The following is a 13,987-nucleotide window of genomic DNA, read 5'->3' as shown; positions in this document are numbered from 1 at the left end:
AAGGATTCTCAAAAGGTGCAGCAGACAACAATTTGTATTACAAGAAGAAAGATGACAATATTCTGATTATTGTAGTCTATGTTGATGATATTATTTTTGGCAATGATAATGATGATTTCTACTCTAACTTCCCAAAGATAATGAAGTCCAAATTTGAAATGTCTATGTTAGGCAAAATTTCATTCTTTCTGGGATTGCAGGTTAGTCAACTTGAAAAAGGCATATTTATTTCTTAGACTAAATATGCAAAAGAGATGTTAGTAAAATTTTAAATGAATGATTGTAAACCAGTGGGTACTCCTATGGAAACTTGTTGTAAACTTCAGCAAGAAGTTAATCAACCTGATGTAGATCATACAATGTATCGGTCCATGATTGGAAGTCTTTTATATTTGACTGCTACAAGACCTGATATAATGCATTCGGTTTGTTTAGTCTCCAGGTTTCAATCAACACCTAAAATATCTCATCTAAATGCTGTTAAAAGAATCATGAAGTATATTTCTGGAACTCTTGATTTTGGTTTGTGGTATCCAAGGCATAATGATTTTACCTTAACAACCTATATTGATGCTGACTGGGCTGGTTGTCCTGATGATAGAAAAAGCACTTCTGGGGGTGCATTGTTTCTTGGTGGAAGATTAGTTGCTTGGCACAGTAAGAAACAAAATTCAGTTTCCTTATCCACTATTGAGGCAGAATACATTGCTGCAACAACTTCTTGTACTCAGGTACTCTGGATGATTCAAACATTACAAGTTGTCTATCTTGATGTGCTTAAACCAGTATCCATTTTCTGTGACAATTCCAGCGCTATAGATATTTCCAAAAATCCTGTTCAACATTCCAGAACTAAGCATATTGACATACAATATCATTTTCTTCGTGAAAGGGTTTTTGCCAATGATGTGACTTTACAGTATGTGTCCTCAACTAATCAAGTAGTTGACATCTTTACCAAAGATTTACCGAAAGCCACTTTTGAATTTCTCAGGGGAAAACTTGGTATTTTTCCTCTCAGTTTTCTTCAGTAACCATGATGTCTCCTTCATGGAGCAAGGGGGAGTTTTTTATGATGACTATTTTTTCCCATGGCATTTTGTGGCATTTATGGATCTCTCACATACATATTGATGCATTATTATATCTCAACTATTCTTATGTTCCATAGGTATGCTTCGTGATCATTTCCAGCCCTTGTGGTTCTCACTCATATACTTATATTGCATTCTTGTATCTATGATATTCTTATGCACCATCTGTGTTTGTGAGAATTTGTTTTCTTTCCTTCTCCTTTGACATTGCTGTCAAAAGGGGTAGAATAGAGAAGAGCAGAGCAGTAAACTCAATAAACACTTGTGACATTTTTTAAATAGAGAAGAGCAGAGCAGTAAACTTAGTAAACACTTGTGATAGTTTTTTGAGTTTTTAAATACTTGAGACAGTTTTTGAGTAGGGATCAATGATAGTTATAGTATTTTGACCGATAGTCATGACAGTGAATGACAGTTACAGTATTTTGACAGACAGTTTTGTGCAAGGATGTCAGTTTGGAATTTTCTCATTTTGACACCAATGCAAAAGGGGGAGTTTGTTCCTCTCTGTGGCATTTTGTTGGCATTCGTGTCAAAAGTGTGTTGTGGTGGCTATATGTTTAAAGTGACAGATAACATGTTGTTAAGTCACTTAATATGACTTATATGCTCACATTCATATTTAAAAAGTAACTTGGCCTTATGATGTTCTCTAGGCACCAAGTTGTGTTTTTGGCCCTCCCCACAGTGACGGTGAAACTATTACATGACAAATACTTTGCATTATATTATATCCATCAGTGGTTTTAGGGCATCTTGAATATAATGATGCATATTTGCTAAAGCGCTCATATTTCATTCATTCTTTCAGTGCTTGGTCTTCACATTTGGGGTTTTCATTCTACATGAAAAATAGAGGTAGTTGCAATGGTTTACCTATGCAAATTTAATGGCAGTAAATCTTAGTTTGATGGCATGGATTTTTGACATCTTTCTTCCAAATCTCTAGGTGTATTTATTCCTTCTTCTTCTGTTATTTGATGGTCCTTATCATAAATTGTTTAAGAAAAAAACTACAATGATTAAGGAACGATTCAGTGGTTTTCAGTATGTTTATCATTTGTTATTAAAAAGAACCCAGTTGACATTCGTTGTAAATTTGGTTTTTGGGTTCTTGCATTTAGTCATTGACCATTTGATATTAAAATAAAGATAAATGGTTTTGTGTATACGGTAGTTTCAGGGGACTTTCTTTTCAGTTTGTTACTACAACTATATGTTTGAGAAAAGAATGATAGTTTTATGTTCTTATATGATTTCGGTTGCAGCAGTATTTGGTAACTGTGATAACAGTTACGGTTATCAGTTCCTTGAATATAGTTGATGCAGGAAACAAAAGAATGTGTCTTCTTCAATGAAACCTATTTAATCATGAAGAGGTTTTCGTCTGGATGAGAAGAAAAAAGAGTTATATTTATATGAGCATATCTTTTACTCAGTTGGCTGTAACACATTTGTATAAAGTTTGTGCATAATGATATTGTGTATGTGAACAATTTTTGTTGTTCTCTACATAATATTATGATGTATAATATTTCTTGCTGTATTTGGGATTTTTAGATTAGTTGCTTCAAACTCTTATGAGTTTAGAAGAAGTTATGAAATGAAACAGAGCTAAATCTCTAAATGTATTCGAACTACTTTGAGAATATTGTTTAAGCCAGTGAGGCATGTACAAAAGACTACCAGTGAGGTAGCATTGTCAGTGAGACATTCATTTCAGTTAGTGAGACATTTGTACAGAGCATTTTTAATAAGCCAGTGAGGCATTTAGCGAGTGGTTTTTACCCCAGAGGGTTTCCACTCAGGACAACTTTGTGTTCTCAATCTATGTGTGTGCTTTACAGTTTATATTGATAGATTATTGTTAAAGTAATTTGCATTTAAGTTCTTTTGAATTTTATTTTTAATAAGCACTGATTCACCCCCCTCTCATTGCTTATTGTACTCCTACATGTATTCCTTTGGACAAGACTTTATCGATAAAGCCACCAACATATAGCCTCAGTGTTGTGCTGAACCCCATCACTGTTGCTGTAAATGTCAGCAATGTAGGAATGAACCGATGAATAGGGTTTTGAGTCTTCAGGAGCAGACCCACGATGTTTGGAGTCATCCTCAACTTAAATTCTGACAAGAAGAAGTTGACAGGCAGGAAGTAATCGTGATCCAAACTAATAACCGAGTGATTATCCAATATCATCGAATCGAACACTTCTTCAAACTCCGTGATATCACTTGTGATCACTTCTTCCCATATTTCTATATGGTTTTTCAAAAAAACTATCGTTGAAGCCACTTTTTTAATGTACAGTACAGTTTCCCACATTTTTTTTCTGATGTAATAATATGCAGGCCCATCCTTCATGGATGTCTTGTCTCTATCCTTTCGGTTCACTTCAAACTTTAGTAGCATCTTGTTTCCTTCCATTCACTACAGTACAAATTCTTGCCCAGGTAGTTCACTGAGAATGACCTACCATTTTCAGATTTTGCAACCATCTCCCCAAGACTATTAGATTTGCAGTTAGGATCCTTTTGCTTTTTTATTTTAGAAACATCTCCTGCTGTGATGGCATGAGAGATCACTTTTTTGAATACTCGACCTTTGAATTCCCCAAGTTGTTTGTAATTTGTGTAAGGGGAATGGAGGCAGTGGAGCAAGTAGACAAGGGTGCAATGAATGATTGCCCAAAGAGGAGTCATCCTCACTATGAGAAAAAGTCCAAGGCTAAGTTGCAATAGTAGCAACACCACCTCAATAACTTCCTTGAATTCTGGCATAATTTGTACAAATTTTAACCACAAAGACAATAAGAATGGGTTAGTTCTTTCTCTTTCTCCTTCTGGAAATTTTGATCTTCTTCCTCTTCTCTTATATCATGAAAACTCATGGAAAGACAATTAGATCAAGTCATTTCTTTCTTTTCTGCTTTCCACTAACAATATTCCGGAACAACTAGAAGACTGACTTCAGTGTTCTTCATTCTTCATTCTTCTTTCCTCTTCTGCCTTTCGATACATTTTTTTAGTTATCGCAGATCCCTATCTGTTTAGTGAGGATATCAAATGTCAAAATGTATAACAAAAAAAATCCTACAGGTAGAGGACAACCAAACAATGAAATTATAAAAAATAAAAAACAAAAAACCTACTAGTAGATGTAAACCTATACAATCAACAAACTAGTGTAAATTTTTTTACTATTCCATTTTGTTTTTTAATATTTTATCGCAATAGTAATGTTGTCACAACAAATCATCCATACATTATTGCATGCACAACAACTATTTCACCATCTTCAACATTTCACAACATGTATACAATCCTTAGACACATTCAGTACATACATATACATATCCATCTACATACAGATGCACATATACATATTATTGCACATATACACATACATATACATATGCATATGCATATATATAACATACATACGAAATGCATGTAAATAGTTACATAAGGAATGTGTAGAGGGAATTCACAGAGCTCAGGAATATGCAGTGAATTGGATTGTAATGAAAGTGACATGTGAAAGTATGTCTTATAAAATAATTTGAATGTGGAATATGAATGCATTCATTTGTGGTAGCTGATTTTCAAATTTGAATTTTTGTGAGAAACAATCGGTCATCTCATTGCTTCGTTCCCTTCTGTTTTTTGCTGGCTTGAATGAAATTTGATTGTTTAAATTATTTTTATGCAAATTCTTGGTTATTGGGGAGCCTTACACCAGTTGTTGTAAATGTTGGTATAATGTATGAAGCTGTGAAGTGATGTTTGGAAGAATGTACATGAGTGTCTATGAAGTCAATATTTGATTGTTTTTATGTCATGTAATGCACCAATAAGTCTCATATGTAAATGAAATCTGAATACATTTGTACTTTTTAGCCACTTGCATAGAGTGGTAAATGTAAACATAAAGTATTTAAAATAATAAATAATCATTATATTTTGTGGAAGATGGTTTGTATTAAAATTGGAAATGTACCCATTGTTGTTTTTTCTTATAACTTTTTTGTAGTAAACTACACATTCAATTGTGAACATGTATTGGTGTTCAATTAAATATTTATTGATATTTTTTAATTATGTACTGACAAAAATATTTATATTTTTGGGGGTTCCCTATGACAATAACATGACAGTTATTGAAACTAGTCAGCTATTGGTACTCTTCCCCTAATAGCTTTATTGTCAAGCATAAACAAACATCATATTCCTAAGATTGTTTCCATGATCGTCATATTCCTATTATATGACCGATGTGCCTGATTGATATGACTGACATGAGCTATAAAATAATGATGAAGGGTAAGGAGACAACGATTCAGGTAGAATTGGAATTGTGAAAAAGAAGCAAGTTGACTGATTGATAGCAGGATTAACTTGTCTGAACAGGTAAACTTTGTATGGTGGCTGCAGGGAAAGCAAATTTGACAGACTAGATTTTGAAGGGAATAAGTACTTGTAGTATAAGGAGGCACATCAGGATCCTCATACAATACCTAAATATTGGAAAAAACTCAAAGCTCTCCTACTACACGCATAAAATCAAATCCTCATAAAAAAGGCAAAGCTATCAAATGATCAGAAGGACCACATTGTGTGTGCTCAGTGCTTCTGGGAAGGATTCATTAAATACGTTTTTCATGCCATAAAACACCTTTTGATGGAACCAAATTTGATTTCTGGAATTATCCACGCTCTTTTCATTGTACTCGTATCATTTAATGAATTCATGTGTTACCTTGAACAATGTGGGCTGTAGCTATTCTAGCTCCAAAATGGCATGCCTTTATATGATGCCGAAGGCATACCATTCAAGTACGACAAGTCCATGAGAGCAACGTTCTTGGGATCCACAGATGACATGGAGGAATTTGCGGCGATGATGACATGGATGATGTTGCCGGTTTGCGTTTGACGGAAAAGCTTGCTCACGATTAACATTTTCCCGACCGTTGTCACCGTGATGTGATGGTTACATCAGGCGAGGAAGTTAACATACCGCCAGGCAGGCGGTTTACATTTTTGGTTACCGCCAATTTTGATTTAATTTTTTTTGAATGGCCACGCGGCCATTTTTTTGGCTAACCCACTTTATTGCATCCACAAGTCAACTTACATCGGCGGTCACATGTTATGGGCACAATTTGCAATTAATTTTTTAAAATTTTTTGAATAAAAACTCGATTTCGCGAAAATTGAAAATATATTTCATTCGGGAGCTGCATGCAGAACACACTGGTGGAGGCGAAATAAAATATTAGACCATGTAAATTCATGTCCCCAGTTGAATCACTGAGCGAAGGAGCTGCGCTTCAATTGTAGTTATAGGTATGCATTGTCAAAATATATGAGGCTTTGAAGGGGAGGACAAAAGTCGACTGTATGCATAACGCAAGTTGTCTGGATATATTTTTAGTCCTATTGTTATCGCTTGTTAACACACAGGTTTTTTTCATGTGCAGGGAGGAGGTGTCGTAGCGCACAGGGGGCTGGTATGATTGAAAATTGTTGTGTAGGGTTGTGGCGGCATCGATAAATTCAAACCCTAATAGATAACGATAGTTTTATGATTCCTTCGTCAACCCTGTGTTTGAAATTGTAACTTTTTATATCATTTTGTATCGCAGAGGTGGTTGTGAGTGTGCCCTTAGGAGGTGTCAAGAGGACAATGATTTGGGTGGAGGCTTAGGCGGCTGTAGTAATTTGAAACCCTAAGATATTCGATAATTTTTTTTTATTTCTTGTGTCATTTTGTGTTCCGTTTGTGAAAATTAGGCATCATTTTGCAGCATGATTGTGTCAGGATACCAAGTTTTCCTGTTTGATTGTTGACGACTCATGGTTGAGGGTTGATTTTTTGGATTTTGTTGAAAACCGTCAGGGTTTGCATTGTTCATTTGCGGTTTGGTGTGTGTTAGTATATATATATATATATATATATATATATATATATATATATATATATGTCAATATGAAGCAACACACACACACACACAAATATATCCTATGCAATACAAAGGAAAATGACAGAATAAAACATAGATAAAAGAAACTATGGAAATATTATGCTCTGTTTCCATTATTCTCAGGGGCTTATTAGATTTAAAAAGGAAAACTAACTCTAGCGGTCTCTAACCCTAACATGATGGTATGCATCTATTCTAGCTCCAAAACATGCAAATATTCGACATAGGCTGAAGCTATTCTGGCTACATATAGAGGCAAACAAGAAATGCAAACAAACAATGCAAACCTTGATGATTTTAATCAAAATCCAAACCAAAACAGGAAAAATACGAGTTATAGAGGCAGATTTCAACATACCCCAAGCCGTAGCACAACACAGAAAACTACAGTCCCATATATCCCCCTTCAACAATGAGCCAGAATAGACGCAGGCTGCTTCAACAAGGACCACTTCAATAATAATGTTTTCATTTGTGCATTAGTCTTACTTTTTCCACATTAGGCAAATTAAAAAGGTGCCATGTTTGCTATCATCAAACAAACAACATATCAACTTCTAATTGTCAGTAAACAATAGATCAACTCCTAAACAAGAGAAGGTCACACACAGCCAAGGAATGGTTGCATCAACTAGTCAACAACCTGATTTTGAGGAGTCTGTTTACATCAAAAGGCAAACCATAACATGTAAACGAGGTCGAGACCACATAAAAGAATCTCAATTTGAAACAAAACATTTACCTCACTTTCTCTTTCATGTAGCTATTAGGTGCTTGCCACTTGTATTTGCATATATATTTATTCTTAGAAATGTATGTTGATGCATGTCATTGGTACGATAGGTCCTTTTTGGAGCTAGAATATACGCATCTCATGTATGTCAATTCATGTCGTTGTTACAATCTCATTTTGAAGCCAGAATAGACATGTCTGACACAAGTTGGAAGCACCTAATCACACTTGAAAAGTGCAGAATAAACATACATGCAAATATATGTAGGAGGCTATGTGTATTGTGGCTTGACAACAGACGTATCGTACCAACAAAATGCATTGACATACATTTTTGAGACATGCATACCATGCCAACTTCTCATGGTGCTCTGACTCATGGTATGTGATGTGGAGTTGTTGTCGATTTCTCAGTTTCAGTCCTCGATGCCCATGCAAAATTATGTGGACATGCCAAAGGATGGTTGCGAAATGCTTCATGGTTACTACCCATTTATTGTGCATAATGCAAATGAAGGAATTGCAGTTGGAGGGCATCCTGACAGGAAGAAGAGGCCACAGGCTGCAAAACTTGGTACTTTTGTCAGGGAAAAGACTAGCACGAAAGTCAAGTTACTCTTGCAGTGGGACACCTCTATTATGGCTGCATAAAACAGTATGGGGGGACTAACACCTCATGTTTGTGGCAGGTTTTTAATCGTAGGTTTTGCATTTGATGGTTGCTTTTGTCTAACACAACACTGTTAGTCTGTACGATTTGTCTATTTTGGAGCTAGAATAGACACAACCTCTCGAACCATTATTCATGTACGGGTTGTGATTTGATGTAGCTAACAATGATAAAGCCAAAGGCTAACACGCGATGCAATTTACAATAAGAGATGGAGTTAGTCAATGATGAGGCTCGAGAATAGATAAATGGTACTGCGTGTTAGTGACATGTTACTCAATTGCAGCCGTTGAATGTAAAATATAGTACAAAACATGTGACTAAGCTACGTGTTAGTCGGACTATAGCATTGATTTCAAGTCGGAATAGAGGCGTCTGTCCTTGAGCACATAACAACAGTACGAAAATAGGTGGCTGATATAGACAACTCTGGCACTATGGCAAATGGACATATATAATTTAGGTGATATAAATTACTTAGTGGTAGTTTATATTGAATGTTAAACTGTATTTTCATATAGGAACATGTAGGTTCCTTTTATGTCTTTTGAAATGCATGTACTTCCCAATGTAGACTACCACTAACATTAGTTATCCATGCAGGTTGTTGATTTTCAAGGACTATTGAGTAGTCCCTCGGCAAACGTCCAGACGTTACTAGGTTGTTGCTCTCTCTCTCCCTTGTTTAATACTACTTGCACTATAATGTCCCCTTATCAATAATCTTTGGGCTTGTGAAATTTTTTGAAAGGCGCTTGTTATATATATATATATATATATATATATATATATATATATATATGTAGTTTGTTGTATATAATTTTTTTATGCGATACAAATGTAAGTATAAATTTCAGTTCTTGATCATGTAATATTAATGTCCTTACTTTTACTGAATTTGATAATAATGAAAATGAACAATGCAATTGGCCGATGCCTTATATTATATGCTATAGATGCACCATATTAGATAATAAGATATAATTTTCCAACCTGAATGCAGTACGATTGTTATTTATGGATCTTCAAGTGATGAAACTAGTGTTGAATATATGAACCAAAAATCTTGATTCTTGCGAACTATGTGTTATAAATTCATATATATTCTGTTGATTTGCATGAGAGTGTTAATGTTCATCCCAGTGTATTTGTATTTCTAGATTATTGATGTTCGTGATGTTTGAGAAGTACATGTGTTCGATGATCCAACTCTGATTTGAAATGTTATTTGGGGTTCTATTTCAGATGTCTCTGGTTGGCATGATGAACTCCTCACATGTCTATCCTTCACAATGGTTTTTTCTTTTTTCTTTTCATAACTTATGTCTACGTTTTTAATAAATAATAATGTTCCCATGTCAACAAAGAGATGGAAGCTTTAGAATAGACACTTGTTTCAAAAGACGTGTTTTTCGAATAATGAATTGGAGGTCTCTATATCCATTAATTATCGTCAAAGACTTTGTTAATGATAATGAATCCCTGTATATTCTCTGACATAGATTGACCATCTTGATTGTTGCACACTCGTTTTACACCATAGATTTTGCAATTAGAGGCTGTGATTGACTAACCTATTAGTAACATGCTGTAGGAAAGGTCCATTTTGGAGCCAGCATAGACGCAGCCGATTTGTTAAGCGTGTTTGGCATCCTTCTTTATCAATCCTTAACAAAGTCTAGTTTTTGTGTTGTGTTTTGGATGGGGAGAACACATGAAGCCTTTTTAATAGTGTTGGCGATGGATCATAGTCATTCTTTCATTGCAATTGCAACAAAATACATTCTAGAGCAGAATGTCATGGATAGTTTATGGCTAAACCGTTAGCTAGGTTGCACATAACACAACAACATGTTGACTTTGTATTGCAATATGGGAATAACTAGTCATGTGTTGGCTGTGTCGTCTGTGGTGAATGTGTGGTTTCATTGATAGTGTGAAGAATATGAATTGCATTTTTTATATGTTTTAGTTCAATCATGTCAATTGCATTGCGAAAAAGGTTGAGGGAAACTGCTAATCTTGATTATGGGTTATTGGAGCTAAAGGCAGATGATCTCCTGGGAGTTGGCTGTGTTCGCTTCTTAGTGACACATGACATCGGCCTGCCTGTAAGCTAAGTAGTTTTAATGGATTATGCAACATGTAGTATTGCTTGGTGTTGTCACTGTTTAATGCTTGTGACTGGAGAACCAATTTGTATACCCAGGAGAGAGTTGGGATTTCATATGTGGGACCAGTTTGACATTCATATCTGAAAGATTCAGGAGTTGGGCTTTCACATTAGGGAGTAGTTGAGGATTCGACTCTGAAAGAGTTGGAAGGTTGGCTTTCAGATACGCGACCAGTTGGAGATTCAAATATGAAAGATTCAGGAGTTGGGCTTTTGCATCCAGGACTAGTTGAGGATTCAAATCTGAAAGAGTCAGGAGTTGGGCTTTCAAATGCACGACAAGTTGGGGATTCAAATATGAGATTCAGGAGTTGGACTTTCACATCCACGACTAGTTGAGGATTCAAATATGAAAGAGTTAGAAGTTGGGCTTTTAGATGTGGGACTAGTCGGGGATCCAAATCCGAAAGAGTCAGGAGATGGGCCTTCAGGATAGGGACTAGTTGGGGATTCAGATATGAATGAGTCATGAGTCAGGTCTCCAATTTTAAACCCATTGTCAATTCGACTTCTTAGTGACTGCACAACCACACTGGTAATTATTTATCATTGCATTATATTTTTTTTTCATCATTGCATGGCATGGTTGTTGGAAGTTGGGATTTATAAGTGGAAATGTAGATATATAGACTGGCATAAAATGGATCAATGATGCGTGCTATTTTATTGAACATCATTATGATAGTGGCTACACTGGTGACGAAGATGAGGCCATTGGAAATGTAGATGAGGGTGATTATACTGATGCTCCAGGCGGTGAGAGTGAAAAAGGGGATGTTCGTAGGAGCACGAGGTGAGCATAGAGCAGGAGGCTGAACGATAATGTGATTCTGTTAGCACTCATGAATAGGAACAAGGAGGAGGGGCGAGTAACAAGGAGGTCCACTATTAGTCATTATATGTTGGATTATCTTTATAATGCTTGATTAGTCCAAAATTGAATGTGACTCTTTGTCTTTGTTGGTTGTGCGCAACAACAGGCCGATCACAAAAGAGAACATATTAATGGTAGGTTGCACTACTTTTGTCTCTTCCGTTATTGTTTCAAAAATGAAGGCCATCATTTTTGGGATCTGGGGAGGCTTAATATGCATAGAGCTAGAGAACATCAACTTCCATTATTGGGGATTGCATGACGCAGTCATCAACCGTGTGGTAGTGGACAATGCAGTGTGGATCATACGAAGAAATTGCTGATGCACTTGAAAAAGAGGGAGTCTAATATTGAATACCAAATGGGTGTATGACACAATATGCAAAAAAAATGTGTCACTGACCGAGTGTGCATGAAATATGGCAAGAAAATACGTGATGAGCTTCCTACCGAAGGGAAGGAAGAGATAAAGGAAGCAATGCGAGTGTATGACAACAATCTAGTTAGGGAGGCGAGAAGGAAGAAGGTTTTAGATTTACTGCAAAGAAAGAATATTGCAACAGAGGTAATTTTTAGTGATCGTATTGTTTTGTAGTTTACTAAATTCCTTTAAACATGTGAAGAATGACTTATTGACATATCCTATCCTGGTGCCCAGATTTTAAGTGATAGTGTAGGCCATGGTGAGGAGCTTCTGGCATCGAAGGCTAATTGAAAAACAAACATGGCAGTGAATGAGGCTGCATTTGTTTTGTTGGGGAAGCAAAAAAAGAAGAATGCTGCAAAAAAAACAAGGCCAACTTTAGATCCTGAAAAAAATGAGGGTGCACTTGTTTTGTTGGGGAAGCAAAAAAAGAAGAATGCTGCAGAAAAAACAAGGCGGACTTCACATCCTGAAGCAAACGTGTGAGTCAATGAGCCTGCATGTGATTTGTCGAGGAAGTGAGAAAAGAAGAATGCCATAGAAAAAAGAAGTCCGACTTCAGATGAGGTGACATGTTTGTCATCGAAGGTGACTGTCTATTGGCCTATCCATATGTGTGTTTTCATTGCATGGTATGCTTTGCACTCCACTGTGTAGTATGTTGACTATTTTGTCCATGCCATTATAGGCTGATGGGGTCCATGGAGGGAGCATGGACTGTCCCGTAGTATTGGATGACATAGAACTTAGTGTGCCCAAAAAATTAAGTCAAAAACCTTGGTCGTCTATTACGTATAAGTTTGTTTCGTCAAAGAAGCTGAAGGAGACGTCAAATGAAAAATTGGGTGCATGCAGTGGCGAGAAGATTGCAGATCAGTCTCGTGAGTTGGGGAAGATGATGGATGATAGGAGAAAAGAATAGTCAATATAGTTGCCTGATGACACCATGTGTAGTGTTCCTGAAAAACCAAGTCCAAAATCTCAAACGCCTGTTAGGAGGAAGAAGCTGAAGGAGACAACGATTGAAAAACCAAGTGCATGCAGTGGCGAGACGATTGCAGAGCACTCTCCTAAACTGGAGAAGAGGTTGGAGGATAGGTGCAAAGATGAACAGGTAATGTGGTGCCATTGTGCATGACATATAGTGCTATATCATCACATGGTGTGTTATACTATACAATAACTCTTTTTGCATGCAGTCGGCCGTAGTATTGGATGAGAAACTTCAGAAGTCTATTTCGAGGGAGAAGCTAAAGGAGATGGTGAATGAAAATTTGAGTGCATGCAATGGTGAGAAGATCGCAGAGGAGTCTACTCAATTGGGGTAGGCATTGGAGGATAAGAGCAGAGATGAACAAGTATTGGGCTCTTATTTTGGATGACAGGTGGTGAGAGGCAGTGTTATACTGGAGAGAATTTTTTATGCTGTTGTGGTTTGTGTCCATTATTTGTGTTCCTGTTATTGCCTTAGTCATGTAAAATTCATTAGCCTTGGTCCAGTATTGTTCATAGGCATATGGGTTTAATGTGTACTTACACTCTTGTACAATGTGTTACGTTTTGCAGCATAATCCGATAGAAGAAAGCATTGAGAAAGAGTCCGGGGGAAATGATGATGGATGTACAAATGCAGACCATTACCATGATGGGGGCAATGGGTCGGGAGAGACAGCTATTCCGGTACTGTTGTACTGCATTACCATGATTCATTTGCCTATGTTTGATGGACATGTATAAAGAATTTTATTTAAGCGACTGTGTCCACTCATTACTGATGCAGGCAACCATGGAAGACAAAGAAGAGTGCGTCGATAAAGATTCTCATGTTGTTGCTATTGGAGTTGAATTCCACCTACTAGTGGATGGGGTAGTGGTTGGGGAAGGCATTGTTGATGGCCCAGGGAAGGGTGTAATGTGTCATACTATTCCACTCCCACGACATTGTGCTAAAGTTTGCATCGTCAAAGTCTTTGATGCAAATGCCCTGCTACGTTGCCCAGGTCCTTTTGCTGATGCCTTGTCAGATTCA

The 13,987-nt window shown here is 36.6% G+C and overlaps 1 protein-coding gene across 1 annotated transcript; it reads left to right on the top strand.

The window, feature by feature from the left end:
• Positions 1-272: 272 nt before the first annotated feature.
• On the top strand, positions 273-11,457 carry LOC131858666 (secreted RxLR effector protein 161-like). Its single transcript, XM_059211958.1, has 2 exons — positions 273-919; positions 11,346-11,457. Exons 1-2 carry the CDS (start codon positions 273-275, stop codon positions 11,455-11,457), a joined length of 759 nt encoding a protein of 252 aa, XP_059067941.1.
• Positions 11,458-13,987: the final 2,530 nt, after the last annotated feature.

This window comes from Cryptomeria japonica, chromosome 1 (assembly GCF_030272615.1).
Source record: "Cryptomeria japonica chromosome 1, Sugi_1.0, whole genome shotgun sequence".
NCBI classification, from domain to species: Eukaryota; Viridiplantae; Streptophyta; class Pinopsida; order Cupressales; family Cupressaceae; genus Cryptomeria; species Cryptomeria japonica.
This window is presented reverse-complemented; position numbering and strand designations above follow the sequence as displayed.